Here is a 19348-nt window from a genome sequence, read left to right as displayed (position 1 = left end):
TTAGTCAGCACCTAAGTATTACAAATATGCTTCACAAACTTTAATGGGAATCCCTGTAGGGAAAACGACATTCTTTTTGCGACGTATTATTTAGGAAATTTAGAGAATCGTCATTTGAGGTCAAGTGCAGAAAGATTTTACTGCTGGCAACATAAATTTCGCATAAGGACCATGAAAATGAGAAAAATTAGGGCTTGTAGGGAGGCTTATCAACAGTCATTTTTCTTCTTGCTCAATTTGTCTCCCCCCAAATCCCCCCATCCCCACCCGACCACCACTATTGGTAAGTGTAACTGGAAACACACACACACACACACACACACACACACACACACACACACTCTCTCTCTCTCTCTCTCTCTCTCTCTCTCTCTCTCTCTCTCTCTCTCTCTCTCTCTCTCTCTTTCCAACAGAAAATTAAACACTGAAAGACACAAAAAAGTTTACCTAATTACCATATACAATTAATAACACTAATTGTCACATTCAGACACATGAATAGCTCTAAAACTCTTATTTCAGGGAATAGTGTGTGCTGTTCACAATTTTAGGACTTCAAAGAAAAATTATTACATCATGCAGAGAAACGGCCCAACAGAAATGTAACAAGAAAACATTTTCAAAGTGGTGAGAGTACAGTTTTAAACAGATTTTTTTTAATTCTATAAAAGCACTAATTTAACAGCCTTAAAAATCTAGTAAAAGGAGAAATGTAAGATGCAACAGTACAGTTGAGGCTAGAGCCCATTCTTGTCTGGTATGAAAGATATACTTTTCTGTACGTGTGAATTCTTTAAAGCAGTAACAAAAATCAAGTGAGGAACTTAACATAAATAAAGAGCATGCTTCACAAACAGAACAAAGTTGGGCCACAGAACATATAAACTTAAAAAAAGGAACAGACCCTTTGGAAAGAGTATCTTAATCATTATAAATTTATTCTACACAAATAAAAAGTACTGTGGCAATATCTATTAAAATGGATACATATGCAACACAGTCTAAAAAAAGCATGCAGTCACATGTTTGTACAAACACACACACATGTATAGGTAGGCAACAAATTACTAGATCATAGCCTTGTTATGTTTTTTCTGATACTGTTACTGGCTCCAGTGTGATACTAATCCATAAATCCTTCACCAAATAAGATGGAGTAAATATTCCAGGATTCAAATCAAGAACAACTGCTAATATGAGTAACTTAGATATCCTCAGCGTAGCGAAGCTGCTTAAATCACTTAGTAAAGGCAAGGCCTCCGATCCAAACCATATACCAATCAGGTTCCTTTCAGAGTATGCTGATACAACAGCCCCATAATTAGCAATCATATACTACCACTCGCTAGTCAAAGATGCTTACGTAAAGACTGGAATTCTCACAAGTCATATCAATACTAAAGAAAGGAAATAGAAGTAATTTACAGGCCCATACTGCCAACATCAATTTGCAGTAGGATTTTGGAACATGTAATGTGTTTGAAAAATTATGTATTACATCAAAGAAAATTATTTACTGTCAAATAGCCAACACGGATTCAGAAAATTTGTTCTTGTGAAACACAACTAGCTTATGGCATGGATGTCGTTGGAGTTGTTTTTGGGGGAGGAGACCAGACAGGTAGGACATCGGTCTCATCGGATTAGGGAAGAAAGTCAGCCGTGCTCTTTCAAAGGAACCATCCTGGCATTTGCCTGGAGAGATTTAGGGAAATCACAGAAAACTTAAATCAGGATGGTCGGACGTGGGATTGAACCGTCATCCTCCCGAATGCGCGTCCAGTGTGTTTTGGCATGGAGTAAACAGTGTTATCAACAGGGGACATTGTGCCTCACAAGCAAATTCTAATCAAACTGTGTGGCTATGGAATATCACCTGAGCTGTGCAACTGTATTTGTGACTTTCATTCCAGAAAGGTCATAGTTGGCAATAACTGGCAGAAAATCATCGAGTAAAACAGAAGTAATATCTGGTATTTCCCAAGGATGTGTTACAGAACCCCTACTGTTTGTGATCTACATAAAAAATTTAAGAGAGAATCTGAGCAGCCCTCGTTAGATTGTCTGCAGATGACACTGTCATGTAAAGTCATCAGATAATCAAAACAAATTGCAAATTATTCAGACAGGCTATCTGTATGGGACAAAAAGTGGCAATTTACTCTAATAATGAACAGTGTGAAGTACTAAAAGGAATTTGATAAATTTCAGTTAGAGGAGAAACAAGCAAATCTGAAGGCTGTAAATTCAATTATAGAATTAGGGATTACAGTTACGAATAACAAATTGGAACAATTATGAATAACAAATTGGAGAACTGCTGTGATTTGAGGGTTGCACATCAAATAGGATTGACAGAGGACATAGAAAAAGTTCAAAGAAGGGCAGCAAATTAGGGAGGAGTACACCATGGATACAATACATGAACTGAGGTGGCAATCATTAATTTAAAGGCAATTTTCATTGCGCCAGGATGTACTCATGAAATTTCTATCACCAACTTTGTCCTATACTGTGTATAGCAATGCTTTTGCATTATTTAATTGAAGCTGTTGTTTTATAAACATTTGAGTCACAATATTTCAAACTGTTTTACAGGATTTTTTAATATGTTAAGATTAACATTGTGTACCCCTTGACCCCTCCCCTTCCCATTAATAGTGACAGGGTGATCTACAATGTTTGTTATTTACATTAAACAACTTTATAGTCATACAACTACAGAATGTCTTATATATGGTATCTTAAGTGTGCCTACTTTAATCAGTTTCCTTACAACTCTCTAGTAATTTATAAAATTTTAACTTTTATTAAATATTTATAATCTTTTACTGATAGTAGCCACTTATGTGCTGTAAGTTGTAAATAAAACAAAAGATTTGTATGTTAACTGACAGTTGGCTCCAGCGCAAAACCGTCCGCTTTTCCAATGGATTAGAAGAAACTGTAACACACTGTTTCGTAAAGTAAGATCTTTTGCTAAACACTGTAAATACCTCTCATACTGACTAATGAAATTATTTTATATGTAGTAATGATGAAAACTGTGATTGTAAACAGAAACACATTGCAGTGTGCACCACCCACCCAGTGCCACCTGGTGGTCTAGTACACTTGGCTCCCAAAATTATCACTTGGTATCAGTTTGGGAATCGTAACATGCCTCTTATCAATGGTGAAATGAATCATATTTTCATATCGCCTGATATCACTATTATGTCTTTTTTTTTGTAGTCTTGAAAAATGACGGAAAGTTTGAATGTGTAAGGTTGATGGAAAATAAAGTGTGGTCAAGACATAAGTAAACTCATTATTGTATTTTATTGTCCCTGACGTGTCTCGCCTTTTTCACTTTAAGGCATCCTCAGTGGGATCTTTAATGATAGAGTTATGATACCCGTTTGCTTTGATATGTATTCTTCACAGATTATGTAACAGTTCGCTTCTCGCTTTTTATGTAAATAAGTGATTACTTACAGTCCTTTATGTTTTTAATTGGTATCAGTGTTTCCTCTCGTCTGGTCACATGGAGGTTGCACTATCGCTCTATTTATGAAACATAAGCTTGTTTTTGCGTTTTGAACATTTTTCTTCCCACTTTTCATTTTGTTTGCCCTTGTGGTTGTGATGCATAATCAGTCTCCTGTCACTAATATAGACATAACTACTTCCAGCTCACTGTGTATCTCATCCTGTTTGGTTTGTTTATGAACGCATACATGTTGCCAACCAAATGAAGTACATGCTGAAAACTAACATCTACTCATTTCTATTATGTTTATATATATATATATCTGTGTGTGTGTGTGTGTGATATATATATATATATATCTGTGTGTGTGTGTGTGTGTGTGTGTGTGTGAGTGAGAGAGAGAGAGAGAGAGAGAGAGAGAGAGAGAGAGAGAGAGAGAGAGAATTCATGCATGGTTTTTTTCCCCCAGCATATACTACATTAGGTTAGCAACATATACATGTACATGTACGTGAACGTAAACAAACTACACACGAGATATATATCAGTGTTATGTCTCTATTAGCGACAGAAGACTTATAATGAATCACAACAACAAGGGCAAACAAAGTCAAAAGGGGGAAGAAAAAGGTTTGAAAAATAAAAACAAGCTTATGTTTCGTAAACAGAGCAGTAGTGCGACCTCCATGTGACCAGATGAGAGGAAACACTGATAGCAACTGAAAACGTGAAGAACAGCAAGTAATCACTTGTTGTTGTTGTTGTTGTTGTTGTTGTTGTGGTGGTGGTCTTCAGTGCAGTTCACCATGCTACTCATCTCCAAGTACTTACTGCAACCTACATCCTTCTGAATCTGCTTAGTGTATTCAACTCTGTTTCCCTCTATGATTTCTATCCTCCATCCTGCCCTCCAATACTGAACTGATGATCCTTTGAAGCCTCTGAACATGTCCTACCAACTGATCCCTTCTTCTAGTCAAATTGTGCCACAAATTCCCGTTCTCCCCAGTTCTATTCAGTACCTCCTCATTAGTTATGTGATCTACCCACCTAATCTTCAGCATTCTTCTGTAGCACCACATTTCGAAAGCTTCTATTCTCTTCTTGTCTAAACTATTTATTAACCATGTTTCACTTCCATACATGACTACACTCCATGCAATTACTTTCAGAAAAGACTTCCTGATACTTAAATCTATACTCAGTGTTAACAAACTTCTCTTCTTCAGAAACGCTTTACCTGTCATAGCCAGTCTATATTTTATATCTTTTATATCCTCTCTACTTGGACCATCATCAGTTATTTTGCTCCCCAAATAGCAAAACTCATCTACTACTTTGTCTCATTTCCTAACCTAATTTCTTTAGTTACCATCATCTGATTTAATTTGACTACATTTCATTATCCTCATTTTGCTTTTGTTGATATACAGCTCATATCCTCCTTTCAAGACACCGTCTATTCCGTTCAACTGCTCTTCCAGGTCCTTTGCTGTCTCTGACAGAACTACAATGTCATCGGCAAACCTCAAAGTTTTTATTTCTTTTCCATGATTTTAATTCCTACTCCAAATTATTCTTTTGTTTCCTGTACTGCTTGCTCAATATAAAGATTGAAGAACATCGGGGCTACAACCCTATCTCACTCCCTTCCCAACCACTGCTTCCTTTCATGACCCTCGACTCTTATAACTGCCATCTGGTTTCGGCACAAATTGTAAATAGCCTTTCATTACCTGTATTTGACTCCGGCCACCTCCAAAATTTAAAAGAAAGTATTCCAGTCTACATTGTCAACAGCTTTCTCTAAATCTAAAAATGCTAGAAATGTATGTTTGCCTTTCCTTAATCTATCTTCTACGATAAGTCGTAGGGTCAGTATTGCCTACGTGTTCCAACATTTCTACAGAATCCAAACTGATCTTCCCTGAGGTTGGCTTCTACCAGCTTTTCCATTCGCCTGTAAAGAATTCATGTTAGTATTTTGCAGTTGTGACTTATTAAGCTGATAGTTCGGTAATTTTCACACCTGTTAGCACCTGTTTTCTTTGGAATTTGACTTGTTATATTCTTCTTGAAGTTTGAAGGTATTTCACCTGTCTCATACATCTTGCTCACCAGGTGGTGAAGTTTTGTCATGGCTGGCATTCCCAAGGCTATCAATAGTTCTAGCGGAATGTTGTCTACTCCCAGGACCTCGTTTCAAGTTATGTCTTTCAGTGCTCTGTCAAACTCTTCACCCAGTGTCATATCTCCCATTTCATCTTCATCTATGTCCTCTTCCATCTCCATAATATTGCCCTCAAGTACATCACCCTTGTATAGACCCTCTATATACTCGTCCCATCCTTATACCTTCCCTTCTTTGCTTAGAACTGGTTTTCCATCTGAGCTCTTGATATTCATGTCACTGCTTCTCTCTTCTCCAAAGGTCTCTTTAATTTTCCTGTAGGCAGTATCTATCTTACCACCCCCCCCCCCCCCCCTATTGATATATGCCTCTACATCCTTACATTTGCACTCTAGCCATCCCTGCTTAGCCATTTTGCACTTCCTGTCGATCTCATTTTTGAGACATTTGTATTCCTTTTTGCATGCTTCATTTACTGCATTTTTGTATTTTCACGTTTCATCAATTAAATCACTACCTCTTCTGTTACCCAAGGATTTCTACTAGCCCTCATCTTATTACCTATTTGATCCCCTGCTGCCTTCACTATTTCATCTCTCAAAGCTACCCATTCTTCTTCTACTGTTCCCCCATTCTTGTCAATTGTTCCCTAATGTGCTCTGTGAAACACACTACAACCTCTGGTTCTTTCAGTTTATCCAGATCCCACCTTAAATTCCCGCCTTTTTTTTTTTTTGCAGTTTCTTTAATTTTAATCTACCGTTCATAATCAACAGATTGTGGTCACAGCCCACATCAGCCCCTGGGAATGTCTTACAATTTAAAAATTGGTTCCTAAATCTATCTTACCATTTTATAATCTACCTGAAATCTTCCAGTGTCTCCAGGCCTCTTCCACATGTACAACCTTCTTTCACGATTCTTAAACCAACAAGTAATCACTTATTTACATAAAAAGTGAAAAGTGAACTGTTTTATAATCTAAAATAATCTAAAAAGAATACATATCAAAACGAAAGTGTATCACAAATCTATCATCAAAGATCCCACTGAGGATGCCTTAAAATGAAAATAAGGTGAAATGCATCTGAGACAATAAAATACCATGCGGCAACAGAACGCATTTTTTATTTACATAACAAATGGTGGTTGTTGGGATGTTTAAGGGGGGCTAAACAGCTAAGGTCATCAGTCCCCCATTCCAAAAACAGGCGAGACGAACATTTACAGAGCAGGTAAGACCCCAAGGGGGGAGGAGATGCCCCTCCCCCCAGTCACTGAAAGAACACCAATGTGGCAGCGAACACTAGAGACAAGAAGAGTACAGACGAACACCGGACAGAAAGAAATGGAAGTAAAGAAGAGGGTCAGCGACTGGTTGACTGACCATGAGAACAAAAAAAAGGGAAAGAGTCAACCATACGAATACACACTAAAATCTGCAACCAATGAGAGACTCAAGGACAAGAGACACAGAAAGGGAAAGGGGCAGGACCCCCCTAAATGGAACCATAAAAAGGACTACCATGGATAAAATTTAAAATGTCGTCAGCCATGGAGGCATCGTCGCATAAAACCAAAGGCAACGTGCCCGGGAGATTAAAAGACTGCCGGAGGGTGCGCAGTCGGGGACACTCCAACAAAATGTGGGCGACCGTCAACCGGGACCCACACTGACACAGGAGGGCATCCTCCTGACGCAAAAGATGTCCATGCGTCAAGTAGGTATGGCCGATGCGGAGCCTACATAGGATGACAGAGTCCCTGCGAGAAGCCCGCAGGGAGGACCGCCACACATCGGTCATCTCCTTAACAGCCCGCAGTTTATTCGGCGAAGTCAGGCTACGCCACTCGTCATGCCATATCCCAAGCAACTTACGGCGCAACGCCAGCTGCAGATCACGAGCCGGGAGGCCGATCTCCAAAGTGGGGGCGTCGATCGCACCTTTGGCCAGCCTGTCGATACGTTCGTTCCCCGGTATGCCAACGTGACCTGGCGTCCAAACAAAGACTACCGAATGACCAGAGCGGGTAATGGCAAAAACAGACTCCTGAATAAAGGATACCAGAGGAGAAGAGGTATAGCAGCGGTCGATAGCCTGGAGGCTGCTCAGGGAGTCACTGCAGATGACTATGGACATACCTGAGCAGGAACGCATATGCTCAAGAGCGCGCAATTTGGCCACCTGCTCTGCACTAAAAATACTGCAGCCAGCCGGCAAGGAGCGCTGTTCAACACGGGCAGCGTGAGCAAAAACGTAGGCAGTACGACCATCTACCAGGGAACCATCAGTGTAGACAGGCTCGCAGCCTGAAAATGGGGCGAGGAGCGCAAGAAAACTGCGACGGAGGGCCACAGGCAGAACAGAGTCTTTGGGATTCCGTGCCAAGCCCAGGCAGACGGACGGCCGGGGCATACACAAGGGAGGCGTGGGTGCACAAATATTTCTGTGCTTGCTGCGGAGGATGGCCAAGCAAACAAACTTGTTAATTGGAGTAAGTTTGCTACTGAGGAAGGGAGAGTAAATTAAATAAAATCAGTTAAGTAAATAAACCCACACATAGTTAAGCAAACACTAATCCCACAAAAGAAAGAAGTTTTATCAAGTATGGGCCTACAGCTGAGTAGCAAATTCCCAAAACTATATATTTGGAGCACAGTACAATTGTCACTTTACATGTGGTGGTATAAAAAATATTAAAAATGAGTAAGTGTGTATAATGACAACACACAAGTGGTTATTTGGCAAAAGATGAAGACAGAAGAGCTATTGACAAATAAGAACAAAGGATAAGTTAGCAAGACATAAAAGGCACTCGAGGTTTGTTGATATGACAAAATTAGGAACAATAAAGCATAGAACATAAAATATTGTACTATGTGATAGGGTAGTGATGCTGGTTAGTGGAGGATGTATGAAGATATGAAGAGATTGCTTCAGTAATCAAATTAAGATGATTTCTATGATTTACAGAAGTGGAAGAGTATGTGACGATGTATTCATTTAGTTTTCTGTTTACATTATTCTATAATAACATTTAAGAGTACTTTCACTTTAGAGTTTCATTTTCTTATCATTTTCCATTATTGCTACTACCAGTTAGTACAATCTAATTCCTCATACCAAGTTTTGCCACTCCCTTAAAAAGCTGTCCTTTTTATCTAAATGTTTTTAACATTTCCTTTATTCATACTGATTTCCCTTCTAGGGCTAAATGGATTCCTTCTGACCATCTTGTGGCTCTGAACTTTACATAATGTAATTTATGCATCAAATCACCTACAGTCAACATTTTGATAGCTTTGTGTATTCTAAACTCTTAAATCTTATTCAAATCTATGTGGAATCACTTTATGTTTTTCGACAATCTTCATTTCAGGTATATGATACTGGATCAGCTATTAATATCCCTCACTGATCACGCTTCAGACAAACAAATAGTTTCGTCATATGTATTTAAGTTCCTGTGATATATTTTTACACAAATTTGTTTGGATAAACTATCAAACTGATGTAAATGAGGAAAAATAGTTATGGGTTAACCACAGACATGGTTGATTTTTCCAGAGAGAAAATATTGTATAAAAACTGGAAGCTATCTTTTAAAAACCATTGAAGAAAGTAAGATTTGGGTTTAACAACCCCAATTATAGATTAGAATGGAGTGAGAGCACTGATTGCAGAAGCGCGCTAGCGCGCGCACACACACACACACACACACACACACACACACACACACACACACAAAATCATCTATGTCCTTTTCAAAGGAACCATCCCAGCATTTTCCTTAAGTCTAGTGCCTTAAAACCTGTGTGGATATTTTACAGATACTAGACTGCTTAGCAGCCTTTTAGAATCACATATGCATGTGATGGCAGTGTTCTGCTGCACGGATGAGGAGTCTAACATTGAGAGTTACAGCTATTATTACATCTTTTGCTCTACAGGGTGAACATTAATAAAACCAACAAACTGCAAGGACGGATTCCTGACAGGAAAAGGAGGAAAAAAGGTGCTATGAACATGTGTCCGGAAATGGACAGTGTGCACACAATGACAACAAATCATCCTGGGACACAGTGCAGAGCTGCATCACATCCATGTCACAACAGGTGTTCAAAAGGGAAGCAAAGCACACATTCACAAGTCACATCATGGACACTCTTCAGCATGTTCTGGCCTATCTCTGAATAGTGTCACATGTGTTGTGAACATGCTATTGAAGGGTTTGCACATCAGGAACTGGTTCAGAATACATATCGATTTTCAGATGCCCCAAGAGGTAAAATCAACTGGATTTAATACTTGGTGATCTAGCAGGTCATACTACAGGGTCTCTGCATCCTATCAACACCTGGCAAAGAGGATTTTGAGATTAGATTAGATTTGATTAGATTTATACTTGTTCCATAGATCATGAATACGACACTTCGTAATGATGTGGAACGTGTCAGGTTAATAAAAGACGTCTGTACAAGATATTACATTACACAAAATATTGCATGACAATGTTTAAGCTAGTTTTTTTCCTTCTCCTCCCTTAATTTATATCTAAAAATTCAGCCAGTGAGTAGAAGGAGTTGTCATCTAGAAATTATTGTAATTTATTTTTAAATGTTGGTTGACTATCTGTCAGGCTTTTGGTGCTGTTTGGTAGGTGACCAAAGACTTTAGTGGCAGCATAATTTACCCCTTTCTGTGCCAAAGTCAGATTTAACCCTGCATAGTGAAGATTATCCTTTCTCCTGGTGTTATAGCTATGCACACTGCTATTACTTTTGAACTGGGTAGGATTATTAACAACAAATTTCATAAGTGAATATATATACTGTGAGGATCCTTAGATCCTTAAATAGATGTCTGCAGGATGACCGTGGGTGGGCTCCAGCAATTATTCTGATTACACGTTTTTGAGCAATGAATACATTTCTACTCAATGATGAATTACCGCAGAATGTGATGCCATATGAAAGCAGTGAATGAAAGTAGGCATAGTAGGCTAATTTACTGAGATTCTTGTCACCAAAATTTGCAATAACCCTAATAGCATACGTAGCTGAACTCAGACGTTTCAGCAGACCATCAATGTGTTGCTTCCAGTTTAACCTCTCATCAATGGACACACCTAACAATTTTGAAAATTCTACCTTAGCTACAGACCTCTGTTCAAAGTTTATATTTATTACTGGAGTTGTGCCATTTACTGTACAGAACTGTATATACTGTGTTTTATCAAAATTTAAAGAGAGTCCGTTTGCTGAGAACCACTTAATAATTTTGTGAAAGACATCATTTACAATTACATTACTTAGTTCTTGGTTTTTAGATGTTATTACTATACTTGTATCATCAGCAAAAAGAACTAACTTTGCATTTTCATCAATGTGGAATGGTAAGTCATTAATGTATATCAAGAACAGCAAAGGACCTAAGACCGAAGCCTGTGGGACCCCGTACTTGATAGCCCCCCAGTTTGAGGAATCAGCTGTTGTTTTAACATTACATGAATCACTTATTTCAACTTTCTGCATTCTTCCAGTTAAATATGAATTAAACCATTTGTGCACTGCCCCCCTCAAACCATAATGATTTAGCTTATCTAAAAGAATTCCATGATTTACACAATCAAAGGCCTTCGAGAGATCACAAAAAATACCAATCGGTGATGTCCCGTTATTCAGAGCATTTAATATTTGTTCAATGAAAGCGTATATAGCATTTTCTGTTGAAAAGCCTTTCTGAAAACCAAACTGACATTTTGTTAGTACTTTATTTTTACAAATATTGGAGGCTACTCTTGAATACATTACTTTCTCAAAAATTTTTGATAGAGTTGTCAGAAGAGAGATTGGGCGATAGTTGTTGACATCCGACGTATCCCCTTTTTATGCAATGGTTTAACAATGGCATATTTCAGTCTATCGGGGAAAACGCCCTGCTCCAAAGAGCTATTACATACGTGGCTGAGAATTCTACTTATCTGTGGGGAACAAGCTTTAAATATCTTCCTGGAAATGCCATCAATTCCGTAAGATTTTTTACTTTTCAGTGAGTTTATTATTTTACTGATTTCAGAGAGAGTGCTTGGTGGAAATACAAGTGTTTCAAACTGCACAGGTATGGCCTCTTCTATTAGAAGCCTTGCCTCTTCTAGTGAAGATCTAGATCCTATTTTCTCCACTTGTCATTCAGTTTTATGGCACTAAAGTCTTCCTGTGCTCTTGGTTGTCCTGTTTCCCTTTCAATAATATTCCAAATTGCTTTAATTTTATTATCAGAGTTACTGATCCCAGACATGATACACATGCTTCTGGACTTTTTAATAACTTTTCTTAGTACTGCACAATAGTTTTTATAATATTGAACAATTTCGGGGTCGGTACTCCCTCTTGCTGTTAGATACAGTTCTCTTTTACGGTTGCAAGATATTCTTATTCCTTTAGTTAGCCAAGGTTTTTTATATGTTTTCTTGGAATTATGTTTAACTATTTTCTTGGGAAAACAATTTTCAAATGCCCTTAAAAACGTATCGTGAAATAAGTTATATTTCAAGTTTGCATCAGGTTCCTTATACACTTCATCCCAGTCTAGCTGCTTTAGGCTTTCCCTAAAGTTTGCAATATTTATATTGTTAATTGAACGCACTGCTTTGAAATTCTGATTTGATATACTGCATGGAGCTATGTCATGTACTGTAACTAACTGTGCAGCATGATCTGAAAGACCATTCTCAACAGGATAAGCATTTATGTCCTTAAATTTATCTTGGTCTATAAAAAAGTTATCAATCAATGACCTGCTGTTCTTTGTTATCCAAGTAGGAAAATCAATGACAGAGCTCAAATTGAAAGAACTGAGTAATACTACAAGGTTGTTCTTCCTATTACACTCTTTCAGGGAATCAACATTGAAATCCCCACAAATGGTAATTTGCTTCCCCCTGTCTGACAGATAGCACAACAAAGCATCCAAGTTTTCTAGAAATAGCTGGGAATTCCCTGAGGGGGACCTATACACTGTTACAATTATGAAAGTGCCATCATTTAGTTTTAGTTCAGTGGCACATGCTTCCATATGTTGCTCTACACAAATTTTTTTTACACTGTGGAAGCTTTTGACATATATGGCAACTCCTCCTCTCATCATATTATCTCTACTTACATGTGCAGCTAATTTGTACCCATTGATGCTAATCTTTTGCATATCAGTGACAATGTGATGCTCAGACAGGCATAGTACATCTATTACATTCTCAGTTTCTATATCTTCTAAACAAAGCAGAAGCTCATCAATTTTATCCTTCAATCCCCCAATATTTTGATGAAATATACTAACATTATTTTTCACTTTACTTTTGTGAGTATCTTGACCTTTTTTAACATCTTTAGTACTTGGCTGGCTGAGTTTCCCACTGGACACTGATCTTACACTAAAAACGAGTTTCCACCATGAGATGTAGTTCCTCCCCCCTTTAAATTTCCTGTTATCAGCCCAGCCAGTTTACCCTTCCCCTTCCTGTTGAGGTGTAGGCCATGTCTAGATAGTCCCACCTACAGAGTGAATCAAAAGGAACCACACCAATGTGTGACCCTGCACCAGATCCAAGTAGCCGTTCCAACTCCAAATTAACTCTCCTGACAGAAGAGCTCAAATGAGGCTGGTCGTTGCGCTCCAGAACCGACACAAACCCAACACTGGTATGACTTGATGCTGATGAAATATTTGCCAGGTCGCACTCTATGCTGTACCCCGGATCTCTGTCAATACTGTTGCCCGGCCCACCCACAATAACCACGGTATCTTCCTTAGTAAAGCCTCTACATAGTGAACCTAAATCCTCTGTAACTTGCCCCAGGCCATCACTAGGTTTGAAAAAACTTGTGAGATGTCAGCAAACTGCAACAAGGAAGTTTGGTGGTGCTCCATCACGCAGAAACCACATAACCTATTGTATTGCCAAAGGCACATTCACAAGCAGCCCAGGCAGACTATTCTGCTGAAGTATAAGTTCATTCCTCCGTCAAGGCACTGTGGAATAATAACCGGTCCAAGTATGTGGTCGCTAAGAATCCCTGCCCACACACTGATGCTGATGAGATGCCTTAACTATTCCCCGGCGACTGTCTGCAGCCCACGGATGAAGACTGATGATGCCATTTCTGGTAAAAGTTGGTTCGTTGGTAAATAGGACCGATGACATAAATACTATAATTGTGGTGGTCTGGTACAAAAAACCATTGACAAAATCCTTCCCTTGTAGGGAAATCAGCTGCTGATAACCCTTGTACTTGTTGCAGGTGACAGGAATGGTAGCAGCTGTCACGCAAGATACACACAATCCTACTTTGGCTTACACCATGTTGGTGGTCCACTTGTGTGGCTTGTACTAGTGTTTATCTCAATATCCTGTAGAGCCCGGTCCTCCACATCTGGTGTATGCACAGTCTGTCTTCTCCCTGCATGTTTATTTGTCTCAAAGAATCCACCATCACATAAGTATCCAAAAAGGGCTTGAAATTTTGTGTGACGTGATTGGTGTCTGTGAGGCTACTTGTTTTGATATAACCGTGATGCCTCTCAACTCTTTCCATCTGCTTGGCCATATACAAACACAATCTCTGCTTCTTCTCGACGTATCGGACCATTCTGGTGTTTACAGTAAGCTAAATCTATAACACAGCCTGCAACACACAAGGAACACACAGCACATGGTCAGAGGAACTTTCATTTGTCAGTATCATCTATCATGGCAACAATGCATTTCTGGACACAAGTTCACAGGACCTCTTTTCCTCCATTTTCACTCAGGAATCCATCCCTGCAGTTTGTTGGTTTTATTAATGTTCACCCTGCATAACAATTACAGTACACGGTTCAAGATCAGATATCCTAAACACTTCACATTTGAGTCCACCCAGTTTATTCATGAGCCGTGCCTCATTGTCAATAGGCTACTCACGACAGCATCCTTGTGCTTGTGGTGGTGCTTTGACAGTGTTGGAGACTAGAGCATGGAACGGCAACAATGCAGAAAACACTATCATGATAGTAGTGAATGCAATAGGGCTATGGGAACTAGATACTGGCACTGGTCAAGGGTAATGAAAGCCCACCCAGCTAGCTGCGCGGTCTAACGTGATGCTTCCCAAGTGGGAGGGTGTGTCTGTCACCGACACGAACTCACCCGGCAGATTAGTGTTGAGGTCCGGTGTGCCGGCCAGCCTGTGGACGGTTTTTAAGGCAGTTTTCCATCCACCTCGGTGAACGTGGGCCGGTTCCCCTTATTCCGCTGCAGTTACACTGTGTCAGCAATTGCTACGCAAACACCATTTCCACGTACGCATACACCATAATTATTCTACCACGCAAACATTTGGGGTTACATTCATCTGGTACGAGATGTTACTGGGGGGTCCACTGGGGGCCGAACCACACAATAACCATGGGTTCGGTGTGTGGCAGCGGTGGGGTGGGTGGACTGCTGTGGCCTTTTGTGGACCACTGAGGGCTAAGGCGGGACGAAGCCCCTCATTCTCACATACATATTAACATACAAGGATAATGAACAATTAAACACACCACGGGTAAATCAGTTTTTAAATATGGTGTAGATGAAACATATTACTGCATTTGCCAGGTAGCAGAACATGGTTCATTGCTGGCTTTGGGAGGCCGGACTACAAAGCAAACTTGTGGCCACCATGAGGAATCCCCATGATAGTTGACTCTAATCATTAGCATTTCCTGAGGAAAATACTTATTGTGGCTGGCAGAATGTAATCTTATTTTGATGTGTCAGTATTTTCCACAGTGAACAATGTTTCAGTATTAGGTCTATCGGCTGCCTGGTGTTCATTTCAACTCAAAATATATTCACTAGTCATCTCACTGTAGCCGTGCCTATTGGGCAATTTGGGGCTGTATGTGTTTCTGTGGACCTGGGATGCTCCAAGGGATAGTTATCTGACTTGATGCTGTTATTATACGTAATGTTATGATCTCATCAGTGCAACAACTGCATCTTGAGGAATTAAAATCTGTTTCCTGCAGGATCAGTCTGTACGTGTCAGCTGTGATGCAGGAATGGTTTCCTGAACAGAATAAGATTCCTCTTCTCACATGGCATTCTCCTGCACCAGACCTCAGTCCCATTGGAAACTTATGGGCAGAGACAAAATGAACAATGTGAGAAAACTGGCCTACCTGTGGCAAGAACCCACAATTAGCTTTGGAACATCACTTGAGCAGTCTGGAAAGAGGCGGTAGAATGTGGAAGTGCGATTACTAACCTCATAGACTCTCTTCTTCACAGGATGCAGATGGTCACTGAAGTAGTAGGCCTTTGGACAGGATATGAAGGCTAGTAAGTGGTTAAAAAAAACACATACTGTGTTTTTCTGAGAGCCAAAAATAACATAAGAACTGTATTCATTCAATTAATTTTGTGTTTTCTACTGATTACACACATTAATGCAGTAAAACGAAAATAATTGTTGAAAGTTAGATTCAATCCAAATCTTGATATTGTGCACATGCTTATCAGTCAGGTGATTAGAAAGTCACTAAGTGAGGACTGCAATACTGAACTATTTCTTACTATTGTTCTGCCCCCAACTTCACCTCATGACTTCAAGAGTATTTTCCACATCTGAAATGCTGGGAATGACGGAACAAATTCTCTAGTGTTTTAGAGGGTGCTCGTTAAGTGTTATGAGTCAATAAAGCATAATCTCTTAATTTCAATTAAATCCAAAAGTAACATCATCTCTTACTATCATGATCAGTACTGCATAATCTGTTACGTCATTAGCTCCTGTGCAACATGGCAGGCAATTTTCAGCCACTGCCATTTTCTGTGCTTCAAGTGAACCTCCTGGAGCTTGAACTTTGTACTGATGTTCAATTAACTTACTTTCTTTCAATTCCTAGTTTGCATCCTGCAACTTTCCTATAATAGTTCTCAAACAAGAACTAAACAGCTGTGCTTGACTGTTTTGGGTAATATATCAAGGTCTATGTTGACATGCATGTCTGCATATTTGTGTGTGTGTGTGTGTGTGTGTGTGTGTGTGTGTGTGTGTGTGTGTGTCACTGTCTTATTTAACATTTACAAACACTGGATTCCCTGAAGTATGGAGGGGTTTGGGATGGTGCAGTCTAGGCTACTATACCCTATAAATAATGGACATTATAACTGCAACTTAATTCTAGATTTTTAAGTCAGATGTACAACATGTTTGACAAGTCAGAAGACAAGTGCATACAGCATATGTTATTCAAATGATTGCAGTCGGGAACACTTCATATACAGTTCTCACATTGAACAATCTTAATACTCTTTTCTCTTTATGTGGCAGAACGCAAGTTTACAAAATAAGTATTTCACCCTCCTCATGACATGTACATGTAGGCAATAATAATTATATATACAAACATTTGCAAAGCAATTCATAATTATGAATGTACACTTAAGAAAGCTTCTGCATTCCTGAAATGTTTTGCCAATATATAGAAAATGAATACCGGCACTGGGAAAATTGTAGCACAGACATGTGTATGTAATGGTGAAATTACACCACAGAAACAGTTTGCTGATTAGGAAATACTACTGTTTCTAATTTATTATAAAGTGCCAAACACAAAAAAATATGGACAAGCTTATTCACATAAGGGTAGTGACAAGGACAGTAGGCTCAGTTACAAAAAATCTAGCCTTAACCACGCAATTTTCAAATAACAGTATTTCATGAACTAACAAATACAAGACACCCCAAATTCTTTTGCTTTCATACCAAATGCCAGTTTCTGTACTGTAACATTTACAACCATCTCTCCTGGAAACTGTTGTGTGGTAGGTGAAAAATGAAGCACATAAAAAGTTACGTACATACTTTTTTACCTTCCTCATACTGTCTTCAAGATTGTTGTCTTGAATCACAGAGGAAGCATCAGCACCTAACTGACTGACAACTTTACGAGCCAGTGTTTTAGTGACTGCAGAAAGCATGACGCTAGGTGCAAGTATAGGTGAATCACGTCCACTTCTGTCTGAAGTGCCTTGGTGCTGTTGCACTTGTGCACGTAGCTGATGTACCTCTTGCTCCAAATCTTTGTTGATCTTCTGAAGTTGCTTCACCTCATTCTCATACTCCTGGGTTTCTGACGGACAAAATGTGAAAATGAAACAACAGTATCTCATTACCACATAACAAATATTACAAAAAACACATTACATAGATTTTGTTTTTGTTCTTTTGAACTAGGATATTATTTGCAAGCTAATTCTGTGGAACGCAAGCTTTTTCTCAGTGAGGAGGTTGGGCATTAGACACATTAAATTACCAATGACATTGATAAAATATTAAAGAAGTGAATAGAGACATTTCATGCATGGCAGTGGAAAGAGGAAGGCATTCATAGTAATCTGTAACTCTGACAGGCAATTAGATGAGAGATGAGAAGAAAGATGCAGTGTCTGATTAGGGTGGATAGTGTCTGACAAAAGGCTTACTAATTCCTTTGTTGAAATGACAAAATGTCTCCTGTGGATTATGGAAATCACCAGGAAGCAAATCACTTCTCTAAAATGGACCATCTAAACAAGGAAATCACTCACTCAGTAGAATTCAGAGACTGAGTCAGAAACAAAATAAACTCAAAACCAGAGAGATTCAGAGCAAACAGCTGGAGAAACAAACTCAATTTTCAAAACAATGTAAATAAAAAGACCACAAGATTAAGAGAAGCACTCACAGCTGTACTTGTTAACTTAGCTACAAACTGATGAAACCTTTGATTAATTCCCCTCACCATCTGGACAGTGCAAGACATCCCATCAGCATGAAACTGTTACCCAGTTGGCATGCTGAGAAGAAACTGGCCACAGAATAATCTCTGAACTGATCTGTTGAAGGTGAATGTGCTTGAACTGTGTCGTATAAATTTGACATATCAATATGTAGAGAGTGCGTAAGTGCAAATTTTATATCATGAAGGTTAAACTATCATCATCTAACAAAATGTAGTCTACCATATATGTTGAGTGTTTTGCTGCTATGACACTATAATACCACCAACTTAAAACTGAAAGATTCAGGAAACAAAACAGTTTGTGATGTAATGCGAGGTACTGAGTGAGACAAAAGTTAAAGATCGAGTACCATGTAAGTCATTGTACCTAGAATTCATTATGAGGAGAACAGAGACAGACTCAGGTAATAGGGACAGGGAATCATGGAATTATTGTAAAGGCCATCTTAGAAAATTGTCTTTAGCACATAAACAAAAAAATGATTTTGGGCAGTAACAGCTTAGATCTCCTGGTCACCAACAGGATAGAAGACTGAAAAATGTTGAGTTATTCTAGCCCAAGCAGACAGTGATAGCCGTCATGTGCATGGTGTGTGTGTGTGTGTGTGTGTGTGTGTGTGTGTGTGTGTGTGTGTGTGTGAGTGAATGTGTGTGTGTGTGTGTGTGTGTGTGTGTGTGTGTGTGTGTGTGTGTTTTTATGGTGCCTGTCTGCTACTCAACATGTCACCTTTACAGCAAGTAGCAATCTATCCATGTTAAATTTTAAATATTGAGTATAAATGCACAAATATCAAGAGTATTTTATAAGGTTTCTGGGTTGCAGCCGGATCATGTTGACTTCTTTCAACAATACTTTGACTGGCAACGGTCCACACAACTTCACTGGACTGTTGCCAGCCAAAATATTGTTGCAAGAAGTGAACATGATCC

The 19348-nt window shown here is 39.1% G+C and overlaps 1 protein-coding gene across 8 annotated transcripts in view; it reads right to left on the bottom strand.

Moving 5' to 3' along the window:
- Nucleotides 1–19348, bottom strand: part of LOC126283947 (rab GTPase-binding effector protein 1) — a 188991-nt gene that overhangs the window by 107706 nt on the left and 61937 nt on the right. For 4 of the 8 annotated variants that reach the window (XM_049982393.1, XM_049982375.1, XM_049982412.1 and 1 more), the window contains one exon: nt 17508–17767. In XM_049982393.1, coding sequence (XP_049838350.1) covers nt 17508–17767 — 260 coding nt within the window. Of the gene's footprint in view, nt 1–17495; nt 17768–19348 lie in introns of all 8 variants that reach the window. The other 4 variants (XM_049982384.1, XM_049982364.1, XM_049982401.1 and 1 more) reach the window with 1 other exon arrangement.

Source organism: Schistocerca gregaria, chromosome 1 (genome assembly GCF_023897955.1).
Source record: "Schistocerca gregaria isolate iqSchGreg1 chromosome 1, iqSchGreg1.2, whole genome shotgun sequence".
NCBI lineage: Eukaryota > Metazoa > Arthropoda > Insecta > Orthoptera > Acrididae > Schistocerca > Schistocerca gregaria.
The sequence above is the reverse complement of the archived record's forward strand: the minus strand, read 5'-3'. Positions and strand labels throughout refer to the sequence as shown.